At 42.5% G+C, this 16,800-nt stretch overlaps 1 protein-coding gene across 3 annotated transcripts in view; it reads right to left on the reverse strand.

The window, feature by feature from the left end:
• plxna3 (plexin A3) overlaps positions 1-16,800 on the reverse strand; it is an 86,609-nt gene that overhangs the window by 12,215 nt on the left and 57,594 nt on the right. For all 3 annotated transcript variants that reach the window (XM_061684436.1, XM_061684420.1, XM_061684428.1), the window contains exons 14-32: positions 15,897-15,993; positions 12,981-13,171; positions 12,759-12,907; positions 11,075-11,195; positions 10,823-10,959; positions 10,571-10,741; positions 10,307-10,400; positions 7,718-7,837; positions 7,273-7,392; positions 7,065-7,208; positions 4,605-4,839; positions 4,391-4,533; positions 4,129-4,284; positions 3,520-3,620; positions 3,366-3,432; positions 1,455-1,601; positions 1,223-1,382; positions 612-715; positions 439-535 (exon numbers count right to left, since the gene is read on the reverse strand). In XM_061684436.1, coding sequence (XP_061540420.1) covers positions 439-535; positions 612-715; positions 1,223-1,382; positions 1,455-1,601; positions 3,366-3,432; positions 3,520-3,620; positions 4,129-4,284; positions 4,391-4,533; positions 4,605-4,839; positions 7,065-7,208; positions 7,273-7,392; positions 7,718-7,837; positions 10,307-10,400; positions 10,571-10,741; positions 10,823-10,959; positions 11,075-11,195; positions 12,759-12,907; positions 12,981-13,171; positions 15,897-15,993 — 2,554 coding nt within the window. The remainder of the gene's footprint in view (positions 1-438; positions 536-611; positions 716-1,222; positions 1,383-1,454; positions 1,602-3,365; positions 3,433-3,519; positions 3,621-4,128; positions 4,285-4,390; positions 4,534-4,604; positions 4,840-7,064; positions 7,209-7,272; positions 7,393-7,717; positions 7,838-10,306; positions 10,401-10,570; positions 10,742-10,822; positions 10,960-11,074; positions 11,196-12,758; positions 12,908-12,980; positions 13,172-15,896; positions 15,994-16,800) is intronic.

Genomic DNA, 16,800 nt, shown 5'->3' on the forward strand with positions numbered 1-16,800 from the left:
TAAAAATGTGTCCGTATCTTAAAAAAAATGTAAGTCAGGTCAGGCGGCATGGTGGACGACTGGTTAGAGCGTCAGCCTCACTGTTCTGAGGACCCGGGTCGAATCCCCGGCCCTGCCTGTGTGGGTTTTCTCCGGGCACTCCGGTTTCCTCCCACATCCCAAAAACATGCATTAATTGGTGACTCTAAATTGCCCGTAGGTGTGACTGTGAGTGCGAATGGGTTGTTTGTTTGTATGTGCCCTGCGATTGGCTGGCAACCAGTTCAGGGTGTACCCCGCCTCCTGCCCGATGACAGCTGGGATAGGCTCCAGCACGCACGCGACCCTAGTGAGGAGAAGCGGCTCAGTAAATGGATGGATGGAAGTCGGGTCACTCGTACGTCAAGGCACCACTATGTATGTATGTATGTATGTGTGTGTCTGTGTGTGTGTGTATACCATATCTGCTGAGTGATCTGGTGAAAGTGAAGCTGTTGGCAATGTTGTAGGCAGAAACCTGCTTCTGGACCAGTGCCACCAAGGAGCCGTCTGTTACCTGGTAACACATCGGCATTGCGGTGAGCCTGCACGCCACTTCCGGGTCACCTGACACGATGGAAAGAACAACGTACTTGATAGTGAGCCAGCGTGTTGAGTCGCTTCCAGTCGCTCTCAATCTTTGTGGTAACGTCTTCATCCTGTAGGATTATCCTGGTCAGCCGACCTTGGCGCCACTCTGAACACACACAACACGTTAGTAAAGATTTTGGTAAGGAGTCGTAACTGGAGTGATGAAGCACATCATATCGAAACTTGAGTCAATTGTATCACAATCGGAGTAAATCACATCATAATTGGATTGAATTGTTTTGTAATCGTAGTAAATCATATTGTAATTAGAGTGAAAAGTATAATAATTAATGTAACTTTTATCTAATTGTAGTGAATCATATTGTGATTGAAGTGAATCTTATTGTAATTGGAGTGAATCATATCATAATTGGAGTGAAGTGTTTGTAATCGTAGTAGATTATATCGTAATTGTAGTGAAATGTATATTAATCAATGCCAATTCCACTGAATTGTCATGAATCATATTGTAATTGAAGGGATTCTTATTGTAATCGGAGTGAATGTTATTGTAATTGTAGTGAATCGTATCATAATCAATTTATGGTACAGTGTGTTAGGCATCCAGATGCCTATCCCTAACATGTTTATTCATTTATGGAATGCGCGTTACCAAGGTCCATGTCGTCGGCCTGCGGTCGCTGCGAGAAGGGGATCCCCTTGAAGACTGCGTCCAGCAGCTTGTCTTTGACCTGTGTCACCGTGTCACAGTTCAACACCTTGACCGGCACCTCCGTGCCCGCCTCTCCCTCCGGAGGTATGCACATCAATGTCTGAAGGAGATGATATGGTCAGCAGAGGCGTGTCTGCATGCGTGTGTGAGCATATGCGAGCGTGCATGTTACCAGCTGCTTGTAGTCGATCTGCTGCCTAATGAGTTTGTCTTCACTCAGGGAGTAACGTGCTTCACCCGTGATGGCATCAATGGGGCCTTTCTCCATCTGTTGCTTGATGGCGCAGTAGAGCATGAACAGAGGCTCGCCAGCACACTCCTTAAAGCGAGAGGAAAAAACACATTTTAGGTTATATTACCGAGTGAGTTACCTGTCCACCAAACTTGCAGTTGGCTCGTGTAGTGAATCATAATAATAGTAGTGAATTGTAACATAATTGAAGTGAATCATGTCCTAACTGTAGTCAATCGTATAATAATCAGGGTGAAACATAACGTAATTTGAGTGAATTGTGTTGTAATCGGAATTAATCATTTTATGATTAGAGTGAATCGTATTGTAACAGGAGTAAATGTAATGAAATGTAATAATTGTAATGAATTGTGTCAAAACTGAAGTCAGTTGTGTCATAACCAGAGTAATTGGAGTGAATCGTATCGTAATTGCACTTAATAGTATCATGATTTGAGTGAATCGTATCATAATTGTAGTGAATCAATTCAGAATCACAGTGAATGTAATGTGACTGTGAGCGGTGTAACTCACAACATAATTCTAGTAAACGTATCTCATGTAAAGTGAATTACATTGTCATAGTAATGAATTGTCTCGTAACACTTGTTATAAAAAAATTGTAAGTTTATGTTTTTTCAACTGATTTAGGACAACTTTGCATCACTAAATCAAAAAATGACATCAGTTTCTCTTGTACGGGTCAGGTTTTTATGCAAAGTTGTTAACAGTTTATTAATCAAATGTTACAAACTTTGTTTACTGTAAATTGAATAGTAGACAGTGGATAATATACAGTGGGTACAGAAAGTGTTAGATATATTTTAGTAGTTATCATTTATTTGCTTAGCTTGCATTAGTATTTTGCATTAGTAGCTTGCATTAGTATTATGGACAATATTTAGATAGAAAGATGTCTCGCCTTCAAGAAGATGACTCAGCAACATTTGATGGAAGGGCGCCTTGACCAAGGACGTGATCGGATGTGGTCGGGGACGGGACAGGTGTCGTCTGGTCCTATGTTTTGTGTTGTGTCTTAATGCTTTAGAACATTATGTCTTGTAGAACCCTCCTATTTTCAAATAAATGTAGGAGCGACGGGGGAGATTGTTTAGAGCGTGTTGAGAGGCTGTAACCTGAACAATCTCCCATGCGCCCTCCTCATGAGTAAAATGACCAACGTCTTCATTCCTTTTGTGTTTATTCATTATAATGTTTGGTGAGATAAATCTATCTGTCTGTCTGGGAGAGCCCAGCTGCCTTTTTTTCTCTCCTTCCCAGGTGAGCAGAGGGGTGGAGGGGCGGCAGTGCACACACACACGCGGACAGGTTAGACGTGAGACTGATAAGGAAACGAGTGACAGTAGTAGGAAAAGAACAATCTGGACACGTTTTTATTTATTGACAAAACAAATTCTGGAAAAAAACATTAACGAAGGTACCATTGTGTCTAATAGAACTGTTGCAAACAGTCCCTTCTGAGCGATTCTTCTCCAAAACAGGGCAGATGATTTCCAAACAGACAGAAGAAACCATATCAGCTTCTCAAAGCTTGAGGTGTTTCTCAATGCCAATCTTAACTGTAGACAAATTGGATGCTGATTTTTTTATTTGTATGTACATAATTTAACGTATAGTTTGTGTTTTGCAGCGATTCTGTTTTTTCACTTAAATTTTTTTTTTGTAGAAAAAAGTTAAAAGCCTAAAATAGTTTCATGTTTAATTGTAAATACTTCAGGGATCACCAACCTGGTGCCCACAGACACCAAGTAGCTCCCAAGTAACACCTACACTATATTATAGACAGACAGACAGACAGACATGAGACATGTGATTGAGCATGTCAATCACCTTGAGGAAGCGATACAGGAGGAAGGTAAACCAGTTGGTTAGCATCTTTTCAGCCACAGACTCTGTCCTGCAACACACAGTTAAAAGGTCAAACGGGGGCATGGAGCAGTAGCCCACAGACGGGGTTGGTCAATGTGAATGGTCACACACTGACCTCCTCAGCAAGAGTTTGGGGTGGTTCCGATTCTCCAGGTTCTTCTCGATCAGGTCGACCAGCAGTTGCTTGAGTACCACCGTGGCGTATTCCATGCGACCCTGATGCAAAGCCACGGCCATTAGCATAGCAACCATGACACTCTCCCCAAGTTCATGTCAAAAAATGCTATGCTAGCTGCGCGTGCTAGCTAGCTAGGTAGTCAATGACGACCGATTATTTGCCACAAGCTTGTCACTTGTGATCAAAAGATAGATTGCCGTATGAACAGTGTCAGGACACGTATAGACAAAAAATGGACTTGTCACCAGGTCAGCCAACGTCAGGGTACAAGTAGACAAATACAGACTGGTCCAAAGTCTATGTCAAGCCACATACTGTATTGACAGGGTACATGTAGACAAACAATGAACTGGTCACCAGTTAATGTCAGGGCACATATTGACAAACAATGGACACAACATTAACTAAAAAATTGAGTTAAAGTTACTTAAACTTTACAGTTAAGTAGAATTGATCCCAATGGGAAACATTTTATTTCAAAGAGAACCAAATTTCAAGAAATAATGGCCTTTGGTACGGTCAGCACCATTTAGCAAACAGGAGTACCTGCAGCGCAGCCATCAGCAACGAAGCCACGTTTCCACGGTCCCGCATGGAAAACGACCTTTGAGTCTCTAGTGTGTGGATGAAGGTCAACAGGAACATTTTGTTGTTGAGAAGCTGACTGAAGAGTCGGAGGGCTTTCTCCACGTTGGCCGGAGACTGAAATAGACACAGTCATACAAGTCGCTAAGTTGTCAATACTGACTGTGCTTTTGTAAAGTAGCTTCTGTGTGTGTGTGTGTGTGTGTGTGTGTGTGTGACATACATCCAGCTCCTTGAGTACTGGATGTTCTTCTATTCCTGGGAACATGACCCTCATGGTGTAAGTGCAATATTCCAAGAAGGGAATCTTCACTCCGTCCATGTCGTTGGTCAGTTCCTGAATGTCGGTCTGCAACTCGGCAAAGGCTGCACAAAAACGTTATGTGTTAACAGAACATATACACACGTGTGTGGTGGTTGTGTGTAGGTGTGCGCACCCTCTTTGCACTCCAGCGCCACCCTGCTCTCCAGGTTGTCCATCTGCAGCTGGAGACGCTTCAGCGTGCGGTCAGCGTCCCGCGTCTTCCGCTTGTAGGCGATCAGCACGGCGATGATGGCGACCAGCAGCACGCCGCCACCCGCGCCAATGCCGATGATGGCAGGCAGCGTGAGGGCACTGTCCGAATAAATGTGGAGAGTTCCCGGAGAGAACTCCAGACCTCCGACCAGGATCTACGGGGGAATACAGCTGAAGGTTAAGGCCGACTACCACTCAACAGCGGGTGAGGACGGTTATTAATAATAAATAGAGAATCCAATTTGTATAGAAATTGCGTGTGAATGCTGAAGAGTTGATGGTGTAGTGAAATGCTGTGTAATTAACAGAATTATTGAAATCTATGTGAGACTTGAAGTTGGAATGGTTTGAATCAGTCACGAGATGTGTAAAGATGAAGTCAACCTGTATAATATCTCGTAATCTAGATTTTTTTGTGAAAAAATGTGGTAATTTTGGGAATGTGATAGCCATTGTCCAACCCCAATTCCAATGAAGTTGGGACGTGTTAAACATAAATAAAAACAGAACACAATGATTTGCAAATCATGTTCAACCTATATTTAATTGAATACACTACAAATACAAGATATTTAATGTTCAAACTGATAAACTTGATTGTTTTTTAGCAAATAATCATCAATTTAGAATTTTGTGGCTGCAACACGTTCCAAAAAAGGACAGGTGGCAAAAAAGACTGAGAAAGTTGAGGAATGCTCATCAAACACCTGTTTGGAACATCCCAGAGGTGACCAGGCTAATTGGGAACAGGTGGGTGCCATGATTGGGTATAAAAGGAGTTTCCCTGAATTCACAATCACCAGCAAAGATGGGGCAAGGTTCACCTATTTGTGAACAGCAAAGCAAAAGCCATTTATCAACAACACCCAGAAACGCCGCCGGGTTCTCTGGGAGCGAGCTCATCTAAGATGGACTGATGCAAAATGGAAAAGTGTTCTGTGGTCCGACGAGTCCACGTTTCAAATTGTTTTTGGAAATTGTGGACGTCGTGCTCCTCCGGGCCAAAGAGGAAAAGACCCATCCGGACTGTTATGGACGCAAAGTTCTAAAGCCAGCATCTGTGATGGGTATGGGGCAGTGTTAGTGCCAATGGCATGGGTAACTTACACATCTGTGAAGGCACCATTAATTCTGAAAGGTACATACAGGTTTTGGAGAAACATGCTGCCATCCAAGCAACGTCTTTTTCATGGATGCCCCTGCTTATTTCAGCAAGACAATGCCAAACCACGTTTTGCATGTATAACAACAGTGTGGCTTCGTAGTAAAAGAGTGCAGGTACTAGACTGACCTGCCTGCAGTCCAGACCTGTCTCCCATTGAAAATGTGTGGCACATTATGAAGCGTAAAATTGAACAGTTTGAAGTCGGAATGGTTCGAATCGGTCAAGAAATGTGGAAGGAGGAAATACACATGACATTTTTGCACTGAGCAAGTCACTGGTGACGTAGTGGTACACTCGCCTGACTTTGGTGCAGGCAGCGTGGGGTCAGTTCCCACTCAGTGACGGTGTGAATGTGAGTGTGAATGTTTGTCTGTGTCTATATGTGTCCTGCGACTGACTAGCGACCAGTTCAGGGTGTAGTCCGCCTTTCGCCCGAAGTCGGGTGGCATAGGCTCCAGCACCCCGTGGCTCTAATCAGGATAAGCGGTGTTGAGAATGGATGGATTTTCTCCATTGATTTGAAAATGTTATCATGAAAAATTTGGAAAAATTAAAAATTTGGGAATTGGGGGATGTGAAAAATAATTACCAACATGTCCTGAACAGTTTAAAGTTTGAATCGGTTGAATATGCTGTGAAGTTCGTTTGAATAAATTGTGAAAAATGGAAAAATTTGTTGAATTTGGAAAAACATCTCCATTGATGTCAATGGGAATTGTTTTTTCATGGAAAATGTTGAGTTGTGAGAAATGTAGGAATTTCAAGAATACGTATTTAAAATAGTTCCGCTAATGTCCTGAATGAGGTAAATATTTTAAAGTTGGAATTGTTGGACTTATTGGAGAAATGTGGGAGGAACAAAATAGTGAAAGTTAGTGGAATGATAAGAAAAAGCAGGGTGGTAAACTTTTCAAGATGATACAGACAAAGGTCTGGATTGCTGTTGGCTGTCATAGAGGTTAACAGTTCAGGAGCTGCACATGGCTCACTGCTCAAGTCATGTCGTTTGCCAAATATGGATTTAAAAAATGAAAATATGGATCACTGCATCAAAAATGTAATCAAATGGTTAATAGGAAAGTAGTAATTGCTGTTTTTAAGGGCTGTGAAGTGCCGACATAAGCGTCATCGCACTTCCGCCGACAATGAGCTATTCCTCAAACATGGATTTGTTGGTTAATATAAAGGGGTACGGTGGGTTGAGGGCTCGCTCACCAAAACACGTTGCTCTCCGGTCAGCTCTGGCGAATCACAAAGCAGCTGATGTTCTGACACCGTCAACAAGCAGGGAGATTCACCAATCAGAACCGTGTAGTTGAGACGGTTGTTGCCGGGGGCGGATGGGACCAGGTTCTTACCCTGCAAACAACGCAGTTCACACATCCTACTCCAAGTCCCTACTTCCTGTGGGGTTGGTTCTTACCTTGAGGATGATAGGGGACCCTGGCTTTACCTCCAAGATTCCAGAGTTACCCAGAGGGTCGAAGGTTGGGTTGGGGTAGTGTGTGAAGGGGGTGGAGTTAAGCACCAGTAGAGATGACACCTGATGGCCAAAATTTCATCACACCAAACAATCAACGGCAACATCAATAACATGGATTTACTCATAGCAAAGTTGAACATTATCACATTCGGGATCAAAAATAAAACTTTATGGTTTTTTTTATAGGGGACATGGACCAGAATTCATCCCGCCCCACATACTGCTGGGCCAATGGCTGCTTTTGTTAGACTGACCAGCAGTGGTCCTGATTTTAGACAATTTTCAGTGCTACTTTATGTCCCCTTTAATGTTCAGATCACACATGTCTTAGTGTCAGAGCGATCTTGTGTCACAGTACATTAGACATCATGGCGATGCGCATCACCTGATCCAAGATGAAGCCAAACTCGTCGGCATGCAGCACCCCTTCTGGTGGGTTGGGTTTGCCGTAGACCAGGCCAGGAGCCAAACACGTCATAACGCTGTCATTGACCGCCGTGCAGAACTGGGGAGATGCATGAGAGGAGGTCATAACCATGTAAAGTCATAACCATGTTGTGTCATAACAATGTGACGTTATAATAACTGTTATGTAAAAACAATGTGACATCATAATAACCATGTAATGTCATAACAACGTGGTGTCATAACAATGTGACATTATAATAACCATGTGAGATCATAATAATGTTATGACTTATGTCATAATGTATTTTCATAACCCTGTATTTTCATGACCATCTGACGTCATAACCATGTTGTGTCATAACAATGTGATATTCTAATAACATTTGATATCATAACAACGTTATGTCACAACAATAGGAAATTATAATAACAAAACAAAACAATGTGACATCATAACATGTGACATCATAATAAGGCATGAAAAAGGTGACAAAAAAAAACAAAACAATGTAGGATCTGGGGGGGGTGGATCCCCTGAGCACGCGCAGAGATTTTTTTAAATTTTAAAATAAGCAACATATTGACAGAAAAAAATGAATTGCTGAAATGTTTGCAGATTTATTAAAAAACAAAAACTGAAATATGACACAGCCATATGTATTCAGACCCTTTACTCAGTATTTAGTAGAAGAACTATTTTGAGCTAATACAGCCATGAGTCTTTTGGGAATGAAGAAACAGGTTTTTCACACCTGGATTTGGGGATCATCTGCCATTCCTCCTTGCAGATCCTATCCGGTTCTGTCAGGTTGGATGGAGAACATTGCCGGACAGCCATTTTCAGGTCTCTCCAGAGATGCTCAATTGGGTTTAAGTCAGGGCTCTGGCTGGGCCATTCAAGAAGAGTCACAGAGTTGTTCTGAAGCCACTCCCTCGTTATTTTAGCTGTGTGCTTAGGCTCATTGTCTTGTTGGAAGGTGAACCTTTGGCCCAGTCTGAGGAACCTGAGCACTCTGGAGAAGGTTTTCGTCCAGGATATCCCTGTACTTGGCCGCATTCAACTTTCCTTTGATTGCAACCAGTCGTCCTGTCCCTGTCGCTGAAAGACACCCCCACAGCATGATGCTGCCACCACCATGCTTCACAGTTGGGACTGTATTGGACAGGTGATGAGCAGTGCCTGGTTTTCGCCACATATACCGCTTAGAATTAAGGCCCAGACCGAAGAATCTTATTTCTTACCATCTTGGTGTCCTTCAGGTGTCTTTTAGCAATCTCCATGTGGGCTTTCATGTGTCTTGCACTGAGGAGAGGCTTCCGTCGGCCCACTCTGCCATAAAGCCCCGACTGGTGGAGGGGTGCAGTGATGGTTGACTTTCTACAACTTTCTCCCATCTCCCGACTGCATCTCTTGAGGTCAGCCACAGTGATCTTTGAGTTTTTCTTTCTCTCTCACCAAGGCTCTTCTCCCCCGATTACTCAGTTTGGCCGGACGGCCAGCTCTCGGAAGGGTTCTGGTCGTCCCAAACATCTTCCATTTAAGGACTGTGCTATTAGGAACCTTAAGTGGAGCACAATTTTTTTGTAACCTTTGACCAGATCTGTGCCCTGCCACTATTCTATCTCTGAGCTCTTCAGGCAGTTCCTTTGACCTCATGATTCTCATTTGCTCTGACATGCACTGTGAGCTGCAAGGTCTTATCTAGACAGGTGTGTGACTTTCCTCAACAAGTAAAATCAGTAAAATCAAACACAGCTGGACTCAATTGAAGGTGTAGCACCATCTCAAGGATGATTATAAGAAACGGACAGCACCTGAGTTAAATATATGAGTGTCACAGCTAAGGGTCTGAATACATATGGCTCTGTGATATTTCAGAATTTCATTTTTAATAAATCTGCAAAGATTTCAACAATTATTTTTTTTTCTGTCAATATGGGGTGCTGTGTGTACATTAATGAGGAAAAAAAATCAATTAAATGATTTTAGCAAATGGCTGCAATATAACAAAGTGTGAAAATTTTAAAGGGGTCTGAATACTTTCCCTACCCACTGTATGTCACAACAATGTATTTTCATGTGTTGTCTTAACCATGTGATGTCATACCATGTTGTGTCATAACAATGTGACATCATAACCATGTAATATACAAAATGTTACATCATGTTATGTCATAATGTGTTATAATAACCATGTGATTTATAAAATGTGATGTCATCTCATAACCATGTGATATCATAACGTGTTGTCATAACCATGCGGTGTCGTAACCATGTGCTGTTGTAACGTGACATTGTAACAATTGTGATGTCATAACCACGTGAGGTCATAAACATATGATGTCATAACCATGTGTTATAAACGTGATGCTATGAACATATGATGCTATAACAATGTGATGTCATAAAAAGGTGATTGGAAGGTCACATCACAACCACACGATATCATTTAAAGGTGATGTCATAACGATGTGATGCCATGACCACCTGATGCATTAGAGTGTGATGTCATAACAATGTAATGGCATAGCGATGTGATATGATAACCATGTGACTTAGCCTTACATTGTTGGTCTCCACACCCCCATATTTGGCTCTGACTTTGGGTTCCTGGATGGTGAGCAGGTTGGTTCCTGTCACTGTGATCACTGTGCTGCCACTACACGCGCGCGCACACACACACACACACACACACACACACACACACACACACACAGGCACACACAGGCACACAGGCACACACACGCACACACACATACGCACACACACATACAGGGAGTGTCAGAGATCTATACTGTTGGTGGACAGTAAAATTGGGCGGAGGCCTACTTGAGGATGGACCAGTTGGGTTCGATGGCGGTGACAGTTGGGTCCTCCGTGTACGTGTATTTGATCTCTGAGCTGGTCACTTCCGCCTTGTCGATTATCAGGCGGATGGCGGCGGGGCCAACACCAGACGGCGAAGCGGGAGTGATGCAGACTACTTCCCGATTGTTGCGTCTGGATGAAAAGAAGAATAAAAAGAATGTTCCACTTTGACTTCTGTTGCTGTGAGGAATTATTTCTGTTTTCATGACTCACTTGACAAACAGACATTCGTCTTTGTCGATGATGACAGACAAGCTGCTGCCAGCGTCCAAGTTCCGACCGGCCACTGTCAGTCTGGTTCCCCCGGAAACTGGACCTCTATCTGGACGAATGTTGCTCAAACTGGGACTCTTGTGTCCGTATGTGTGTGTGTGTGAGAGAGAGTGAGAGAACACATAAAGAGTGTGCGTGAGACTTGCAACAATGAAGAATGAGACAAACGAAAGGTTATGAACAAAGTCTCACCACGAACGCGTACGCTTGCGTGGACATGGTGCGGTACTCAGCGCTGCACACGCCAATACACAACTCCACTGCACCACCGGGAGAGTGAGGCAGAAGCGCCTCGGCCATGTCGCACACTACCCTGCATGTGCGCGCACACACACACACACACACACACAATTACAGTTTACTTGGTTGTTCTTAAAAAAAACTTGGTTCACAAGGCGGGAGTGGTGGTACACAAATGATGATATAAGAAGTCATGCTAGGCCTCAACAATATCCTCTCTCTAGGATAAATTAACCTGTGCAGCAGTGAATTGAGGAAGGTTATGTGTCATTCTTTGTTGTAGGGACCAATGGAAGGGGTGTAGGCAGAGGACCCCATCGTTGGAGATGGCAGTACACATGGTGATACTGACAGCCTACCCTGTTAGCACATGGCTGATGACATGGTCAACAATTCTGGCCCGAATTTCATTGAAAATCCATGGTCTGGGTTGTCTTCCTACTCGTCTTGCTACACCACACATTTCAGTCCTCTTCCTCTGGTCCCTCTGCCATGGCCTCTTCCTCTCAAAAGTTGTCTCTTAGTTCCTTCTTCCTTGATTGAAGATACAAATTATCCAGAGGTGAGCACCATTTATCGCTGGGTGAGGAATGATTGCTAATTGAATCATTCTTGGGTGCTTTAACGAATCATCGTTACACAAAGTGAATCCAACTGGTTGTGAGGGAACATTTTTCTTTTGTTTTGCAAAGGGAATCCAATTCATTTGCGGTTCTTTGGATGGGAATCATATCAATTTTGTATGAAAAAATATGTCTATGATTGACAGCTGTGTTGAAATCTTTTGAAAAATGCATCTTTGGGTTAGTGCTGTGTTAACTGTTTTGAAAAAGGTCTGGGAATCGTCAAAACAATGGAAATGTTTTCACACATTTGGAGGAGAAGACTTCTGCTGCTCTCTGAATGTGGGTCCGAGTTTCAATCATTGAGCCAAAGCATCTGAGAAAAACTGTTAATATGTTGAAATCATTGACATCAACGATAATTTTGCCCACTCGCAACTCCACATACAGCTCATTTTTCGCTTGCTCTTAAATTCAGCGCTAAAGCCAGCCAATGACAAACCTCATTTTATGTTGGCCGTGGCATGAAAGCTGAAGCCAGCCAATGACAAACATCTGAGGGCTACAGCAACAAGCTCTTTCTTTCGTTATACACACAGTGTGGAATTTATAAAGAGAGCAGAAGGTCTCAACGGAATTTTATGGATTTCGTGTCAAATTATTTGGAGGTACTGTATTTTGAATTAACAAAAGAGTTAAACCAGAGTGAGGTGTTGTACAGTGCAGGTAATGCTCAATTAGCAAAAATTGCTGATGAGGCATGTAGCATGTGTTTGCTTTTTAACCCTTTGTTTTAAAACTTCAGTTAGACTATACAATATATATAAACATTCTTAGGTATTATTCATTTATCCAGCTAGAATTAATACAATTCAGGTATAAAGATGTGGATAAGGCAGCTGTCAGATAACGACACATGATCCCAAATACTTTGTTGTTCCTGCATAGCAACATATAGGCTTCCTGGACTCACGTTCTCTGGGACTGAAATGTTACATTGTTCTTTTTGTTTGTACTAATGTTCTCGACAGTACATTAAGTATGTGATAAATGCTTGTTTGGTTCTCACTGACCTCTCTGCGCTGACGTACAGCGAGGGGACAGGGTTACAGCGAACGCCAGCCACCTGCACGTGCGTAATCTCCTTCACCTGCAGGCCCAGGTTCTCCCCTTCAATGGTTACGCGAGTCCCCCCTTCTCGAGGTCCCGTCAAAGGGGCGATCTGCAGGACCAGACTGTCAATGGAGGGCAGGCAGGGTCTGCGTGGCGCCAAGGCGGCACATGGGCACTCCTACCTTTTTGATGCACGGATGGCTGCAACGCACGTTGTGGCGTCCGTGGTGCATCCAGCTGTGCTCGGGCGCCGCGCAGTGTTGACGCAGCACGCACTTCCTGCTTTCGGCGCACCAGCCGCACTGGAAGGCTGTAGATGCTTTCAGGCACTGACCACAGCTGGAGCGCTGAGCCTCGCACTTGTATAGCAACGCTGAGTACACAGCGCCATACAAGCAAGGGAAGAGGAAGGGACAAATTGTTCACAAGTAAGTACTTTTTCCAGCCAATTATTAAAACTCTCCATGGCGGCCAAAAGATTCATTACCAAACAGTTAAAACATACACAAACAGTAAAGCATAAGTAACCAGATAATGTAATGCCCAATTGGACACAAATATTCAGTAAACACATGGTTCTTGTCAACAACCTTATTGCACACAAAATGGAAATGAAGTGAAAAGGTTTACCAACTTCTTTTTATTATTACAGTGGTACCTTGACTTACGTGTTTCATTAATTATGTGGCAAAGCTCTTAACTAATTTATCTCATACAGTACTTCCTCATTTATTGCGGGGGTTAGATTCTGGACCACCCCTGAAATAGGTGAAATCCAAGAAGTAGCGACCACATTTTCTTAAATAATATTTTAAAGCTGTATGAATCTCCACAGACTCTTATTAATCTTGCCCACACTCCACTCCTATTAACCACTACCATACACTTAAACACTTTCTATACTCTTAAACACCTTTTAAACTATTAAACATACAGTAATGTACTGTAGTGCTGTATACTACACACATTTTATTCCTTGTAATGTGTTCTAATAAAAATTTTTTTTTTTTTTACAGTTTTAATGTTTTAGGCTAGGAAGCAATTATTTTATCACAAAAAATACAGCATACACTCAAAATCCTGCAATATGGTGAAGTACACGTCATATGAATAAAAAACAAACTGAAATGCAGTGAATCCACAATAAGTGAACTGCGATATAGCGAGGGAACACTATATGTAAAATCAATTTCCCACAATGAAATGAAGTGGGGCGGTACGCTGTACGACTGGTTAGAGCATCTGCCTCACAGTTCTGAGGACCGGGGTTCAATCCCCGGCCCCGCCTGTGTGGAGTTTGCATGTCCTCCCCGTGCCTGTGTGGGTTCTCTCCGGGCACTCCGGTTTCCTCCCACATCCCAAAAACATGCATGGTAGGGTAATTGAAGACTCTGAATTGCCCGTAGGTGTGAATGTGAGTATGAATGGTTGTTTGTTTATATGTCCCCTGCGATTGGCTGGCAACCAGTTCAGGGTATACCCCGCCTCCTGCCCGATGATAGCTGGGATAGGCTCCAGCACATCCGCGACCCTTGTGAGGATAAGCGGCTCAGAAAATGGATGGATGGATGAAATGAAATACCATTAATCTGTTCCATCCACCCAAAAAATACAATTTGTTTTTAATAAAGAAAAATAGCACCGTATAGCATAAAAACATAACAATATTAAAGAGAAACAAAGAAATTAAGAAATAAACTGGTTTATTAAGTGTAATTAAATCAATAGTCACACACTGTTTAGTATTCATATGAGGTGTGCCTGTCAGTGGTGTGGCCTAGTGAGCGACGTCAAGTGCTGCAGTGCATTTAGTTAATCTTCTCTATGCTTCTTGTAAGTGTTTTCATTTTGTATTTGTGTTTGTCTCCTTGTCCCATTCAACAGATGGCTGAAAGTGCATCGGCGACTGTCGCACTCCTTTTTCTTTCACGTCACTCAAGTGGCGGTGTATCTGAAACTAGCTTGTAACTCAAATTTTGTCTCACAAGACAAACCAAATAGAATGAGCGACTTCTCGTTACTCGAAAGACTCGTAAATCGAGTACACCCGTAAGTCAAGGTACAACTGGAGAGTGGTGCCTTGAGATATGAGTTGAATTTGAGATTTGATCAAGCTCGTAACTCAAAACAGTCATCTCAAATCATCGTTGGCCATCAAAACGAAAGGAAATGCCATCAATTCGTTCCAGCCTCTCCAAAAAACTGTAATATGTTTTTGAATCAGGAAAATAGCAATTTACTTTCTGAAAACATATAGTAATAACATAATCCGGTATATGTGCAACCCACTTCCGCATTCGGCAACACGGCTCTAAGCACTTCCTCCCGGTTCGGGTGAATGGTGCCGTTACAAACCAACAGTAGGTACATAAAATGTTTACAATGTAGTTTTTTAATACAAGATGTCACCACAGACCCAGAAGAGATTGCAATATCTGATGTTCAGGCTTCGTTCGCGTTTACATCCATTACATTTGTATAAATAAATGATTTGCATGTATTTATCTATTGTCCGAAGACACCAGCCATAAAGAATTTTTTTTAAGCAAGTTTGGCTTCAAACAATAATGTAATCAATTGTAGTCATGCTCATTAGCGTACCATGCACAATAATTCAGCAAACCTGTTTTCCGGGTTTGGTCATGTGATGTTCCGCATATAGCAGATTAAATAGAATACAAAACAATTAAGCAGTTTGCGCGTCATGATGAAGTCACTGCAGCTCCTTCTGGTGTGTGCCACTATGCAAACTGCTGTTTGTTGTGAAGTGAGCTGTGTTGAGATCACTGCCACCATGCAGCGCTCGTATCTAAAATTTTTGAAGTCGAATAAAAAAAGTCCAAGCGACTTGTATCTTGAAAACCTTGTTAGTTGGGTTACGTGAATCACACGGCATCAGTGTCTTTGAAAATGTCTAAATTGTCTGATTTCATGCTCTCAAATGTGAATAATGTTATTTCCTTAGCCCTCCTAGAGCGCAGGCAAATTCTCTTTGTGTTTTAAGCAAAACATCAGTTTGGACATAGGAAGACTGATCACACCCACGGTCATGTGAGCAGTCAGCGCTATGTCTGGAAAACTGCGTCAGTTCGCACTACCTTTCATGGACACTGGCTTGTCAATAAAGAAGTCTCCATCCCAGACGATGTTGAAGTCCACTGGAAGGTCAGCTGCCTCCGTTCCCTCGTACCAGTACTACGACACAAAAGTCCACACAAATATGACAACACATCACGTTATATCTCGACAATAAAAAGCACTTACATTGACGCCTATGGACAATTTAGAGACTTCACCGAAGCAAACATGCTAACATATTTTTGGAATGCGGGAGGAAAAATCCAGAATTTCCACACAGGAACCTACGTAGCAAAGATTCAAACTCAAAATCTCTCTATCTTGAGGCAAACGTGTTCACAACTGTTCACCGTACAGTGGATGCTCCAATGCCTCTAACAGGAAATTGTCATGTGTGGTACAAATCTTGCACACGGACGTGGGACAATGCCCACCTTAGACCCCATTTCAGCCAGCATCAAATGATTAGCTCTGCGTTCTAATTCCTGTTGTTGTTCCGCTGGTTTGGTTGAACTCTCTATTTGCATTGGAGTCCATCTGTTGGTACAATGATTATGTGTGTGTCTAATGCTTCCATTTCCATTAAAATCATCCAGCTGAGCCCACCAAGCAGCCTTAGCACACACAAACACACTCACACTCACACACACAAATTCTCATGAGACTAGTTATTAGAGACTGAAAGATGAGTTACCTGTACTCAGGATTTGTGGCGGTTGTTGTTGTGTTTGGTACGAAATAAAATCAGTTGTATTGAGCTATTTTCAACTGCACCTCACATTTAAACTCCAACAAAAATTTACAGATTTAACGACTCGATTAGGGATCAAATTACATTACATGTTGAGGGAAACACGGAAAACCCTAAAATACAAGTCATACAAATTGATAGGCTACTAAAAAAATATATATATATTGTTTGAG

This window comes from Phycodurus eques, chromosome 1, assembly GCF_024500275.1.
Source record: "Phycodurus eques isolate BA_2022a chromosome 1, UOR_Pequ_1.1, whole genome shotgun sequence".
NCBI classification, from domain to species: Eukaryota; Metazoa; Chordata; class Actinopteri; order Syngnathiformes; family Syngnathidae; genus Phycodurus; species Phycodurus eques.